Source organism: Acomys minous (assembly GCF_964271855.1).
Source record: "Acomys minous genome assembly, chromosome: 8".
Classification (NCBI taxonomy): domain Eukaryota; kingdom Metazoa; phylum Chordata; class Mammalia; order Rodentia; family Muridae; genus Acomys; species Acomys minous.
The window spans coordinates 33,129,719-33,143,676 of NC_140489.1; the positions used below are offsets into that span (position 1 = coordinate 33,129,719).

Below are 13,958 nucleotides of genomic sequence, written 5' to 3' on the forward strand. Positions count from 1 at the left end.
GGCGATATTGTTCTTTAAGAAAAATCACTCAGGGCACTAGAGTATGAACTAGTTCTTTATTTTGCCTTAGATCGTTTAACTATACACAGATGGCCAGGCAGTCTGAGAGTTCCGTAAGTTAACTGTATTGATTCCATCTGCAGCACTGTCATATAAAACAAACTTAGATATTCTTCCTAGAAACGTAATCCCTTCCATTACGGTTGCTTTGGTTTCCGAGGTGACCAAAACAAAAAGTACTTTGACAATTATGGAAAACCTAATGGCACTTAGACCCCATCAGGGTCTTCTGGGGTGTTGGAAGCACCACCCTCTGCTGTTCGATACTTCTCCAGTTTCGCAATCAGTTCTTTCGCAGGATTGAAAACCCCATGGGTTTGTTGTTCACAAACATAGCAACGTGGAGTGGTGCGGAAATGCTGCAGGGCACAGGTCTCGCAGAAATAATGTTTACACTTGGTGACAACAGGATTTTTGAAAGTTTGGCGACAGATGAAACATTTGAAAGGTATTTCCTCATCATCACTTTCTACCTCGTAGTTTTCGTCTTCATACACACCGTAACGGCCCTCATCAAGCTCCCGTTCTATCTGCCATCCGTGCTTGTAATCTGAACGGTCATGGAGGAATTTGCAGCTGTCTCCAAAACCACAGAAGCCAGTTTCCTTGTAGTCCTTACAGATGTCAGGCTGGTAATCCCAGCGCACGGTGGCACGTAGATGTTCGGGGGCTCGGATGGGGCCCTTCCTCACCATGCCAGAGGAGGCATTGCCCATGGACGTATCCTTGGGCTTCATGTATTTCTGATAATTGTTAATTCCACGATAGATTTTGTCATCCTCCTTGCCTCTCAGCTCCTCCTGGATTTTCTGGCTGCGCTCAAAGATGGCCTGCGCGTCTCGCTCCTTCTCTGTGTCCAGCTCATAGACTGCTGTCGCCCCCATATCCTCGGGCCCTACCGGTTTCGCCGAGCGCGTAGACTTGTAGACCACGCCCAAACTCTCATTCTCCGTTTTCTCCTCTTCCTCGCTGCTCAGATCATGGTAGGCCGCCTTCTGTTTACCGCTGCCGCTCGTCTTTTGGATCAGTGGGTTGTGAGCGGCCCGCTTCTTCTCTGGTCGCACCACCGTGCAGCCCTCGTCACTACTGCTTCCGCTTTCCCCGGAGTCCCGGTTGCACGCTGGACGCTTCCGGCGGCCAGCATTCCCTTTTCGTCCGGGCTTTTTGAAGAGGAAGGTACACACCTGGTCCGCCGACTTTCCCTGAGAAACTTGTTCAGCCATCTTCGACCCCGGAGCGACAAAACGGCTGGCAGCAGCTGCGGCGTGAACGGTGGCGCGGGATTCTACGTCACTACTGAGTGGCGCTGGCTCTGTGTTCGCTGCTGGCGCCAAGAACGTCAGGGCGCATGCGCCACTCAGCCCGTAAAGGTTTAAGAAAAAGACGCCCTCTAGGTCTTTAGTAAAGTATTGCTGTGTGGTTCTTGTATTTCAACGAATACAAAATTCTCGCCTCAAAGAATTTACTATCTAGTAGGGAAGAGAAGGTAAATCAAGATGTGTTGTGTACCAAATCCCATTGAAAGGTACAAGGAATCGTTAATTAGACCTCTGAGGGAAAGCCTCGAGGAGAAAGTGCATTTAAGGTAAGTAACCCTTTAAAGGCTGGGGGAAGGGGAGGGAGGGAGGGAGGGAGGGAGGGAGAGAGAGAGAGAGAGAGAGAGAGAGAGAGAGAGAGAGAGAGAGAGAATGTGTGTGTGTGTGTGTGTGTGTGTGTGTGTGTGTGCGTGTGTGTGTATGTGTGTGTGTGTGTGTGTGGTTTTCCAAGATAGGGTTTTTCTCTGTGTAGCTCTGGCTGGCCTGGACTTTGTAGACCAGGCTGGCCTCGAACACACAGAGATCTGCCTGCCTCTGCCTCCCGAGTGCTGAGATTACGGGTATGCACCACCAAGCGCAGCTGCTAGGGGAAATTTTAATGGATAGAGATCTATCAGATAGATATTTATTAATAATGAAGGAAATATTCTGAACAAAGCAAAAAAGACAAAAGCTGGGAGTGTTCCTCTGTTGTAGATCGCTTGTCAAGCATACCCAGGGCTCTGAGTTCAAGCACCAACACAGAAAATAAAGAAGACTTCAGAGTTAGGTGAATATCCAATTTAGCTAAGATTAAAGGGATAAAAGTCTGTGTATTGGTGTAAGTGTAGTGTTATAAAAGATTAAAATTTGCTATGTGTAGAGTCTTAACTTATACACTAAGCCATCTAAACAATATGCTGTTTACCAGCTGAGAAATATTATGGAAGATTCTTGAGAGAAGTGAATAAGAACATCATCAGAACTGATATTTTTTAAAGATTCCATATGGGATGTCGAAGCATTCCTATAACCCCAGCACTTGGGAGGCAGAAGCAGGAGGATTAGGAGCTCTGAGCTAGCCCCTCCTCAAAATAAAATTAAGATGGGGCTTGGAGAGATGGTTCAGCAGTTAAGAGCATGTATCGCTCTTGCACAGGACTAGAGTTCAGTTCCCAGCACCCACATTAGTTGGCTAACAACTGCCTTTCACTCCAGCTTCAGATGATCCAACACCTATTCTGGCCTCTGCCAGTGCATGCACACACATATACCCACCCCTGATGCCAATAAACATAAAAATAAAGTCTTTGGAAAAAAGGGATAAAAACAAACTTAAGTCAGGGAAGCTTATGCCTATAATCCTAGCACTTGGGAGACTGAGGCAGAGGTGCTGTTTCAAGTATGAGGTCAGCCTGGGTCTACAGAAAGTTCCTGGCCAGCCGTTATATAACAGGCTGGAATCTCAAGCAACCAAAATAAACATATATTCCTACTGCAGCCATGTATACTTAGGGCAATAAGGGTGTGTGGTTTTAAAATAGGCTTACAGTTCTTTGACACTATCTTCAAATGGTGGAACCTAATTTCCACCCCTAGAATGTGGACCAAATTTAAAGACTTGGCTCCAAATAATAAACGATGGCAGATATGTTGCTATGCCACTTGCATGAAAAAAGCCACTGGGGATACAGGCACTAGTAGATACAGGAGATACAGGGCACTAGTAGAGTGATTTCACAGCATGCTTGAAGCCCTGGGGACAGCCTTGCCCCCCCCCCAAAGATAGCTTCTGCACAGCTCTTGAATTCTTTAAATATTCAGTTTCCACGTCATCCACTGACATACAACAACTGAGGTCCCAGGTGAATCATGCTGAGGCTGCCCACCAATCACTGGCAACACCTGCACAGCATGTGACAAATCTTAAGCTTTAATCAAGCTTTCAGATGGCTCTATCACTAGCTATACCATGGAAATCCGCAAATAGTATGGAGACAGGCCTTTCTGGAAACTTGTCTTTCTTACTCCATTCATCCACCCGACAGCCTTCTAATTTTCCTAAAATTGCTCATCATCCTGAACATAGTTTCCTGTTGAACTCTGCTATCTTCCCACTGATAATTGCTAAGAACTGGTGTTTACTTTTATTCAAATCAAAGGTTTAACTGCTGACTAACATGGGGAGGTGTGCTGGGTGAGCTTTGCCAAGTTTACAAAGAAATCAATGCCTAGAAAAAGAACATTTTCAGGTGGGTGAACTGGCTCAGCAGATAAGGGTGTTTGCCTCCAAGCCTGACCACCTGATCTTGATATCTGGAACATGATAGAAAGAAAGAATTGACTCTACAGATGTCCTCCTCTGATCTACACATGGATATACTCCACACATACATATAGAAAAAGACAGCCAGGAGTGGTGTCCCTCTGAAGAAGCAGAGACAGGCAGATCTCTGAGTTCAAGGCCAGCCTGGTCTACAGAGAGAGTTCCAGGACAGCCAGGGGTACACAGAGAAATCTTGTCTGGAAAAACAAAAACAAGACATTTTACTTTCTTCTCTCTAAAATGCCCTGGTGTCTCACATGAATAAACATGAAGACTTTTTTTTTTTTTGCAGGAGTTAAATTGTTAATCCAATCTCCTTTAAAGACAGACTAGAGAGATGATTTAGAGGTTAAGAACACTTACTGCTTTTACCAAGGACCCAGGTTTAGTTCCCAGCACTATGTGGAGGCTCACAACCTTCAGTTAAATCTAGTTCCAAGGGACCTAGCATCCTTTTCTGCCCTCAACACCAGGAATGCATGCAGCATTGTAGGCCCGGCTAGTAATCAATTAATACACAGACACTTGTTATATTTTAAAATAGTCTTGGTTAACCTGGGGCAGGGCAGATATCAGTCATTATTAACTCTACTCCTCAACTTGAGGCCTTAATTGTTATTCACAAATAGAGTTAATTTTGAATCATTGATATAAAATTTTATATATTGATACAAAGTAGGTTTAATTTTGATACATTAAAATAAAATTCAAATTTGGTATTGTTCTTCACACATTATATTTCTACTCTAATATGAAGTATTGTACATATACAGCTCAATTCATACATGGTTGCTATTATAGGCTGTTTAAGATAATTAAATAACACAAGTAAATTGTTGATCTAAGTATAAAAATATACATGCCAGGTTTAACAAATATGATTCTATAGATAGATATAGTAAAATATTAGATAAAGTCTTCAAAAACCTCAGAGACCTACAAAATATGACATTTAAAAAATATTTTTATGGTTTTAAAGATTCTTTGACAATAAGACAAGTTAACTCCTGGCAGTACCCAGCCTAACACAAAAAAGATGAACATTAAAAAACCTCCTTGTAGAGATGGCTTTAAGTGTAACAAAACAGCCACTGGATAAAAATGTCCTCGTTTCTCCCAAGACAAAATTCTGCCAAAAATGAACAAGCTTAGATGCAGACAGAGTCGACGGCCTGACTCTGCCAAGTTAGGGTAAACAAGTCCTCAATGGTTCCTGCCTCACAAATATGTCTGTCAGACTGGGCCAAAAGGCTAAAGATGATGCTCCAACGTTATAGAGTTATAGGTGACTGGTCAGACAGTAAACTGTCTCTGTCATTTTTTCATTTTAAAAACTGCTAACCTGCACTTCCCTTTTACTCAGGTGGTTAAATTTATTCTTTCTCAAGTCTCTGATGGAGTTAAAGACCAGATAGTTAAATTTAAAATTAAGCTTAGTTGTTTAAAAATTTAAAAGATCTCCCTCTTTCCTTTCTGCTGCCGCCATGCCATCCAGACTGAGGGAGACCCGAAAACTCCAGGGCCACGTAAGCCACAGGCAGGGCCGCATCGGTAAGCACTGCAAGCACCGTGGGGGCCGCGGGAATGCTGGAGGCATGCACCACCACAGGATCAACTTTGACAAATATCACCCGGGTTACTTTGGGAAAGTTGATATGAGGCATTACCACTTAAAGAGGAACCAGAGCTTCTGCCCAACTGTCAACCTGGATAAGCTGTGGACACTGGTCAGTGAGCAGACACGGGTCAATGCTGTAAAAAACAAGACCGGGAGTTGCTCCCATCATTGATGTTGTGCGATCGGGATACTACAAAGTTCTGGGGAAGGGCAAGCTCCCTAAGCAGCCAGCCATGGTGAAGGCCAAATTCTTTAGCAGAAGAGCTGAAGAGAAGATTGAGGGTGTTGGAGGTGCCTGTGTCCTGGTGGCTTAAAGCTGCCTGAGGAGGTTAATTAAATGCTAACATTTAAAAAAAAAAAAATTAAAAGATACTTCTAAGTCTAGATAGATACTTTTAGGTTGATTGATTTGAGCTTTAATAGCTGTTGAATTAGGTTCAAAACTTTAGACTTACCAAGATGGAATAGATAATATTTTCTACAAGGTTGCCAAATACATTTTGATTAAAAAGTATATGTGTAAGTCTTACCTATTGGTTTTTATAATTTTTCGTAATTGTACTTACTGTATATTTAAAAATGGCCTTTTTTATTTAGACAGAAAAGGAGAGATATTGGAGGATGGTCTGATGTATTTTGATGCTAATTACTGCTTACTGTCCTGTGACTTACCTTTTGCTTAATAAAAAGCCATCCCACCTGGGCAGGGCAAAGGAGCTAGGTGGGGCTAGGACAGAGAGAAATTCTGGAAAAAAGAAGGACTGCCACCAGGAGGAGAAAGGAGAGAGACCTGAAGTGAAGAGAGGAAGGCAGCCATGAGATAGCTGGAGGACAAACAACATGGCTGGCAGCGTGGATGGAGAATCCAGCTCAGATAAAGAACATGAACAAGTATATGGGATTATGGATGGGAGGTGGCTTGATAGAAGTTAGTAGAAGCAGATGGCGTGGGATTGAGGCAGGGATCCCATGCTTGAAGCCCCACTATGAAAAGTAGTTTAGGGGATTGATATCTGCTCTGCCCCAGGTTAATAAGTGTCTGTGTCTTAACTGATTACTAACCAGGCCTACAGGTAATACAGATAATTTTTAAAAAATACAGCATACTCACATAATGCAGGCAAAACATGCACATACATAAATCTTTTTTTAAAAATAAAAGAAACAGAAACTTACGTCTTCTAATTCTTTTTCCACTTGGATTTTTCTCTTCTGAAATTGTTTTATTGTCTTTAGCTCTGTCTGAATCATGCCAATTTCTTTGGCTTTTTGATGAAACTGTCCCTCCAACTCATTTATTTGCAAAGTATACCTTTGTTCCTGTATTCAAAAAAGAAGTAAATGAGTTAGGAAAAACTAGTGTCCCAAAGAGCGCTGCTTTATGTGAGGCTTGAGCCATTTGCATATCTTCTTGAAAGATGCATCCATCTTTATTTTGCATAAAGCTATAATTTTTGCATAAAATTTTAATTTCTGTACAATGATGCCAACAGCCTTAAATAAGAAACAAACTCAGGAAGTTTTTTTGTTTGTGAGGCTCAGTGAGTAGACGTGTGGTTAGTATATGAATCCCTCCCTGAGTTCAATGCCTAGTAACAAATAGATAGGACCCAAACCAAGGAAGACACCTCTAAAACTCAAAGATTTTGTATGTAGTTGGCAACACAATCTTACAGAAAGGAGTTTCATATAATTTTTAATACAGAGTCTTAGCTTCCCTTGAACTTCCTTAACTTCTTACTACCCTGCCCTTGAACTCACTATGTAGCCTAGGCTGGCCTTGAACTCTCAGCAATCCTCCTGCCTCAACCTCCTGAAGGCTAGAATTGCAGGAATGAGCCACCATATCTGGTTTTACTTAGTTTTAAAATTGTGGTGTTGAATTTGGGGAACAGCATGCTTGAAGCCCTGCCGTCACCCTCATCACCACAGGGAGGAAAGATTTTTGCATTTTGATCAAAGATCTTTATCAGTATGTATTTAGGAGGAAAATCAACTTCCAAATTATTTTTAACTCTTTCTAGTAATCTACTAATGGTGGTATCAGTATTCTGAGATTGTTACTGTAGTAAGCCTAAGTAATGAGGTAATCATACTGATGTCATTTAAAAACAAAACTCTTGGTAAGGATAAAGGTATATTATAATCAAAATAAAAACCCTGATTTGAGTGTGAGTGTGTAACATAAGGTAGAACCCTGCCGACAGCAGAAGCCGGAGTCTGATCTTGAGCACACAGCCCAGTCCTATACCCCTGCGTCAGAACGCCAAGTAGCACTGATTGTGGAACTCAGTATCTTATGGAGGGTTCAGGAACAAGATCTTGCTGCATTGCCCAGAATACTGGCCTTGAGAACATCTAAATTTCTAGGTGTCAAATAGGACTCCTACTTTATCCTTTGTAGTAGCTGGTGCGTGTCACATGCGTCCACAGTATGCTACTTTTGAACATTTGTACAAACAAGTGCATGGTTTTTAATTTGTTTTCTGTTAAGGACCTCGGATCAGTTCTAGGGCCTTGTGGATACCAGGCAAACCAACACTCTACCACTGAGCCATAAATTCCACTTATTTTTATTTGATATAAAATAACCAAACTCACTAGAAATCTGATTCTCTAGTAAGTACATTATTAGTATAGGCAGATACTCACCAATTTTTCCTTTTCTTCTTTGGCTTTTTCCTTTGTTTCAACCAATTGCTGTTTCAGTTTTTCTATCTGTAAAAGATAAAATGTGAGAGTAAGGAAGATGTAGAAATGTCTGTGTCCTAGTTCTATTCATATGCTTTATTATTTTATATAATACCAAAGCAAGTGAGCCAGGAAATACAGTGAATCAGGAGGGGATAGGATTTTTGTTGTTGTAAAAAATACAACATTGGACTGGAGAGATGGCTCAACAATTTACTGCTTTTGCAGAGGACCCAGGTTCAATTCCTACCTACATGGCCACCCACACTGCTTATAAATCTAATTCCAGGGGATCTGATGTCTTCTGATATCTGTGCAGGCTCCTGCACACACGTGATGCACACACACACACACACATACACACACTCAGGAAAACACACACACATTTGCATGAAATTTACTCTGTCAGGCCAGGCGTGGTGGCACACGCCTTTAATCCCAGCACTTGGGAGGTAGAGGCAGGGAGATCGATGTGAGTTCAAGGCCAGCCTGGTCTACAAAGCGAGTCCTGGACAGCCAAGGCTAACACAGAGAGAGAGAGACCCTGTCTCAAAAAACCAAAAATAAATAAATAAATAAATGTACTGTGTCAACCATTTTTGTTTGTTTTTGGTTTTTCATTACAGGGTTTCTCTGTGTAGCCTTGGCTGTCGTGGACTCACTTTGTAGACCAGGCTGGCCTGAAACTCACAGATATCTTCTTGTCTCTGCCTCCCAGAGTGCAGATTACAGGCACACGCCACCATCCCCAGCTCTGTCAAACATTTTTAAGTGTACAGGTTAGTGGTGCTAAATACATTTATGCTGTTATACAAAAAAGCTCTAGAATTTTTCATTTCGCAATTTTCCTTTTTGTCTTCTCTGCCTCTGGCAGTCACTTTCTACTTTATGGGAGTTGGACTTGAACATGCAGCATTTGACCTCTTGTGACTGGCCTATCTCACTTAACATATCCTGGAGGTTTGCTACACTGGAGCATGTTACATGGTTTATTGAAAGCTATACAATTGTCCATAAATATGTGTACCTGATTATTGTTTTATGTTTTGAGGAGGGGTGTTGTGGGGGGTAGAGACAGGGTTTTTCTTTGTAGCACTGGCTGTCCTGAATTGGATACGTAGAATACTAGGTTAGTCTCTAACACACAGAATGCACACGCCTCCTGGGAGTACTGGATTTAAAATGTATATAGCCACATCAAGCCTCACTTGATTTTCTCTATCCATTTATTTTCAATAGGTATTTTTTTTCTAAGTTGTCAGTTGTTTTTTCATATTTTTTTAAAAACTATGTGTTGTCTCTGAAGTCTGGCCGCATGTGTGGCCTTTGGCGGCCAACACGCATCAGCTCTCCCTGGAGCTATAGGCAGTATGAGCTGTCTCCTGTGGGTGCTGGGAGCCAAACTCGGGTCCTCTGGAGAACAGTGCACACTCTTAACTGCTAAGCCATATTTTAAGATTTATTTATTTATTGTTACGTATACAGTGCTCTGCCTGCACCTGACATCAGAGCCGATTATAGATGGTTGTGAGCCACCATGTGGTTTCTGGGAATTGAACTCAGGACCTCTAGAGGAGCAGTCAGTGCCCATAACCTCTGAGCCATCTCTCCAGCTACCTGCATGCCAGAAGAGGGCACCAGATCTCAGTATAGATGGTTGTGAGCTATTACATGGTTGCTGGGGATTGAACTCATGACCTTTGGAAGAGCAGCCAGTGCTCTTAACCTCTGAGCCATTTCTACAGCCCTCCAATGATATTTTTCATTTTGTTTTGTTTTGTTTGGTTGTTGTTATTTTTGTTTTGTTTTTTTGTTTGTTTTTTGTTTGTTTGTTTGTTTGTTTAGTTTTTTGAGACAGGGTTTCTCTGTAAGCCTTGGCTGTCCTGGACTTGCTTTGTAAACCAGGCTGGCCTCGAACTCACAGCGATCCAACTGCCTCTGCCTCTTGAGTGCTGGGACTAAAGGCATGTGCCACCACCGCCCAGCTTCCAGTGATATTTTTAAGTTGCTTTCATCTTGGTTAATGTGAATAACACTACCAAAAGAAAAAAGAAAGAGAAAAAGCAATGATAGCAAAGCCATTCTGAAATAACAGCTTGCTTCAAGTATAGCTAAGTGTTAACTACAATGTCCTAACTATGTGATGAGATTTCAAGGTCTTACAATCTTTCAAGTTAATTAAAAAAAAAAAATCCCAGCACTTGGAGGCAGTCATGTATGTGTGAGTTCAAGGGCAGCCAGGGCTATATGGACATACTCTGTCTCAAACAAACAAAGACCTTACAAAATAATTATAACCATGTCACATAAACACAGAGGGAAGCTGTGGGGTCCACAGTTGTCTGTCTACCTACCATATTCTCTTTTTCCTGATCCTGTTTCTTCAAGTAGCTTAATATTGACATAGTATCTTTTTCCAGTTTATACTGCTGTTTCTTTAAGTCTTCGTTATTTTTTGCCAGTCTTCGGGAAGTATCACGATACTCAATCCTAGAGAGTTCTGTGACTTCCAGTCTGGCCTCCCAAAGCGAGGCATTGGCTTTGGCTTGTTCAACCACATTGTCCTCTACTGTTACTACTTTCCTGCAGAAGAGGACATATTGACAGTATGTGACTTCCTTCACTATTACCATTTCTCTTTTGTTTTGCTTGACTTAAATTGGTGCTTCTTCCTCAAGAGATTAACTTCGGAGCATGACTATGTTTGTTTGCTTGTTTGGTTTTCAAGTATGACTTTAAAGGATGGGAAAAACAAAAGAGGAAATAAGAGGCCAAATGCATTTCCTAGAGCTCTGTCTCCTTTACTTCGCTCTTCCATATTCTTCTGTTTAGCTAGTCCCACATCTGAGTCTTGTCCACTATTTCCCTCAGTTGTGAACCTGGGTTCCATCCACTCCTTATGGTTAGATTTCTGCATGAAGACACATCCATTCCACCCCAGTTTTTGTTATTTTGTTTTGTTTTAGCTACTTTTTGGACAAAGGATCAAGTCTTTTTAAATCCTTTACTTGTTGGTACCACAATATACCAGGCTTTAAAGATGACCTTTGGAAGAGCAGCCAGTGCTCTTAACCTCTGAGCCATTTCTACAGCCCTCCAGTGGAATTTTTCATTTTGTTTTGTTTTGTTTGGTTGTTGTGGTTGTGGTTCTTTTTTTTTTTTTTTTTTTTTTTTTTTTTTTTTTTTTTTTTTTAGTTTTTTTGAGACAGGGTTTCTCTGTGAGCCTTGGCTGTCCTGGACTTGCTTTGTAGACCAGGCTGGCCTCGAACTCACAGCAATCCAACTGCCACTGCCTCCTGAGTGCGGAGGCTAAAGGCATGTGTCACACACAGTACAATCATTTATACAGAGATGAAAAAAAATCTTTGAGAATATTTTTTTTAATGTAAGAGCATATATCAGGCCCTCGGTTTGATCCCCAGAACATAAAAAAATAGTAAAAGGATGGATTCAAAAGTTTAAATCCTTGAAAATAAATAGTGTATGAACACAAACAAAACACTGCCCTATGGTAGGCATTTACTATATAAATAATGCATTAAAAGGTCTACCTATATTTGAATCCTAAATAGTCTCCTGAAAGTGTGTAAGTAGATCTTGCCTTCCCTATCACCTTCCATATCCTCTCAGCTCCTCATTCTTACTTAGCCCCTTTTGCACACCTACTTTTGGTCTCTTTAAATTCAAGCCAGCTCCATCCCCAGTTCTCCAGCCTGACCTGGCAGTTGCTGTCCCTTGACGCTGTGATTGAGGCACTAGTGACATGATGCTTTCTCCAATTGCCACCTGACGGCATCAAGAATACCTGATGCAAGCAAATGTCTCTAAGTTACTGGAGAAACCAAGTAGGGTCTCTCAAGGAATGACCCAGGGAACATTTACGGGATACAAAGTATATTATTGTTCCTCCTTATTCACATATGCAGGGAAGATGGAGGGCCCAAAATATAAAACACGGCTGTGAGTTGAAGGAATATGATAAGCCCTTGGCAATTTGTAGGCTGTGCTGGTTATATTTCATTTTCTCAATCACCTAATATTTCTATGTTAATACAAGAGGTTGGTGGTAGAATGCTTGTCTATCAGGAGGCCCTGAGTTTGATTCTTGGGGTAGGGGTAGGGGAGCCTACAAATGTATCATTTTACACAGCAAAAAAAATATAAAAAATGATAGTAGTGGTTAACTACGGATTGTACGATGACAGGTGATTTTCTCCTTTAGTACTTTGAATATCTCCAAAGCTTTCTGTACTATGAAATTACTCTCCTAAGTTACTTGGCTAGGAGATTGTATGTAGGACCAAGTTAGCTTTTTTTCTCTCTATTTTTTAAAGACAAGGTCTCCCTATGTAGCCCGCTGCCCTAGAACTTGTAATCTTCCTGCCTCAGCCTCCAAAGCAATGCCACCGCAGGTGTGTGCGACTCAATCTGTCTTCAGTGAATTCACTTTACAATCACAAATTCAAGGGATTCCTTTGCGGGCCCCATATAGGGTGGTGTTGAACTTCAAAGTCTTGAGGAACCACCCGGTAGCCCAGCAGGTCTGTTGCATTCTAGCAGAAACTCCAAGGCACCATGGTATTAGTGCTAAAATAGCACCAGTGTAGCTAAGGGGACCTGATGAGTCTCGTCGCGTTCTCCCTTTGATCCAAAAAGGATTTCTGATAGGTCCAAGGAACAACTTTAACCACTCAGACTAGAGCTAGAATAGGGTTACAGCACTTATCAGTCTCTCGCAGAGGATAGGGCCAAGAAAGAACAGGAGCTGTCCTCAAAAGCCTGGCAAGCGGTGGCGTCCAGTTAGCACGCCCCTAGATTCAAAATGCCCCGAGGGCAGGCGCGCGGAAAGGGGGCCTCTGCGCCGCTGCTCTTACTTTTTGTCTTTTTGTTTGCCTTTGTTCTTGCCTTTCCTCTTGTCCTTGGCAGGCATTCTGACTTCTCCAGGAGTCTCACCGTCCTGGTGTCCTGGTGGCCGCCACCTGGGCCGACTCTGTCTCTAAGGAAACCACCACGCCGAAGGGCCAACGTCCTCCGCGCCGTTGAGGGCACGCGGAGGGCGCACGCGCGTGACGTGACCGCGGCGAGGGGCGGGGCGGAGGGCGATCCGAGGCGGCGGGCCGGCCGGCGGGCGGGCGTCCGCGCCAGGGCGGCGCGCGCGCGCGGTGAGTGTGCACGAGCGTCGGCGGCGCTCCTCGGGTTGGGGCCGGGCGGGAGGTCTGGAGCTCGGGAGGGGCGGGAGCGGGGCAGTCCGGCGCGGGGCCGCGGCGTCTTAGCCTCAGGAGATGGCCTCAGGGGGCTCGATTCCCGGCTGCTCTCGACCGCGCTGCGCAAGTCGGAGCCGCGCCTGTGGGGCTTGAAGCGCTTCCAGTCGGGCCGGCCGATCCTCCACGCCTCTGGCGCGGCCACCGTGGCGGTCCTGCCCGAGTCCCTGCTTCTGCCTCGGCGGCGTCCGCGCTGTCCGTCTCACGCTTACCTCCCCTCCGTCCTCGCCTCTGTCTCGTGGGCTCCGTAGAAGACGCCTCACCCGGGGACATCCCAGGCCAAACGCTTTCAGGGAGGCAGTTGACTTTTCCGAGGGCGGTGGCTGGAGGGAGGCTGTCAGCCCCGCGGGTCGGTGGGCTCGGGCGGGCACTCAGACTCGGGCCCCCTGCCCTGAGCGGTGTGGAGGGGTGGACTGTCTGTCCCTGTGTCTGAGGTGGCAGGTGCTTGGCTCAAGCCGACCCGGGTTTCTGTTTCCTGATACCGCCCCCACACTCTGGTAACTAGAGTCTAGTCTCTTTGCTGCAAGTTGCAGAAAGTTGCAAGCGTTTGCCTCGCATCCCGGCTCCGGAAACGGAGTACTCCAGTATTACAGTTTGTTCAGAGGAGGAACCCTGTGATTATGCCTTCATTCAGTAAGAGTGAGTGAGTCATTACTGAAGACAGGTGTCGTGGCTGCTAAGTCAATTGGAGACTTATGAGTGAAGCT

The 13,958-nt window shown here is 43.7% G+C and overlaps 3 protein-coding genes and 1 pseudogene across 5 annotated transcripts in view; 2 read left to right on the forward strand and 2 right to left on the reverse strand.

The window, feature by feature from the left end:
- Positions 1 to 13,056, reverse strand: part of BBOF1 (basal body orientation factor 1) — a 31,305-nt gene extending 18,249 nt beyond the window's left edge. For both annotated transcript variants that reach the window (XM_084792104.1, XM_084792103.1), the window contains exons 1-4: positions 12,865 to 13,056; positions 10,345 to 10,573; positions 7,952 to 8,017; positions 6,476 to 6,619 (exon numbers count right to left, since the gene is read on the reverse strand). In XM_084792104.1, the coding sequence (XP_084648230.1) occupies positions 6,476 to 6,619; positions 7,952 to 8,017; positions 10,345 to 10,573; positions 12,865 to 12,920 (495 nt within the window). In that variant the 5' untranslated portion in view covers positions 12,921 to 13,056. The remainder of the gene's footprint in view (positions 1 to 6,475; positions 6,620 to 7,951; positions 8,018 to 10,344; positions 10,574 to 12,864) is intronic.
- LOC311603199 (E3 ubiquitin-protein ligase RNF113A) lies at positions 38 to 1,476 on the reverse strand. The gene has a single exon (XM_084792134.1). The coding sequence runs from the start codon at positions 1,281 to 1,283 to the stop codon at positions 270 to 272; it is 1,014 nt and encodes a 337-aa protein (XP_084648260.1). The 5' UTR covers positions 1,284 to 1,476; the 3' UTR covers positions 38 to 269.
- On the forward strand, positions 4,750 to 5,685 carry LOC311603897 (large ribosomal subunit protein uL15-like; annotated as a pseudogene). The gene has a single exon. The product of its transcript is annotated as a large ribosomal subunit protein uL15-like (transcript).
- Positions 13,057 to 13,066: 10 nt separating the features above from the next.
- ENTPD5 (ectonucleoside triphosphate diphosphohydrolase 5 (inactive)) overlaps positions 13,067 to 13,958 on the forward strand; it is a 35,484-nt gene continuing 34,592 nt past the window's right edge. The window contains exon 1 of the mRNA XM_084792123.1: positions 13,067 to 13,152. The gene's annotated coding sequence lies outside the window, so the exon portion shown is untranslated. The remainder of the gene's footprint in view (positions 13,153 to 13,958) is intronic.

Excerpts from the sequence above, each read along its gene's own strand:
- LOC311603199 (XM_084792134.1), bottom strand. The coding sequence starts at position 1,283 with ATGGCTGAACAAGTTTCTCAGGGAAAGTCGGCGGACCAGGTGTGTACC.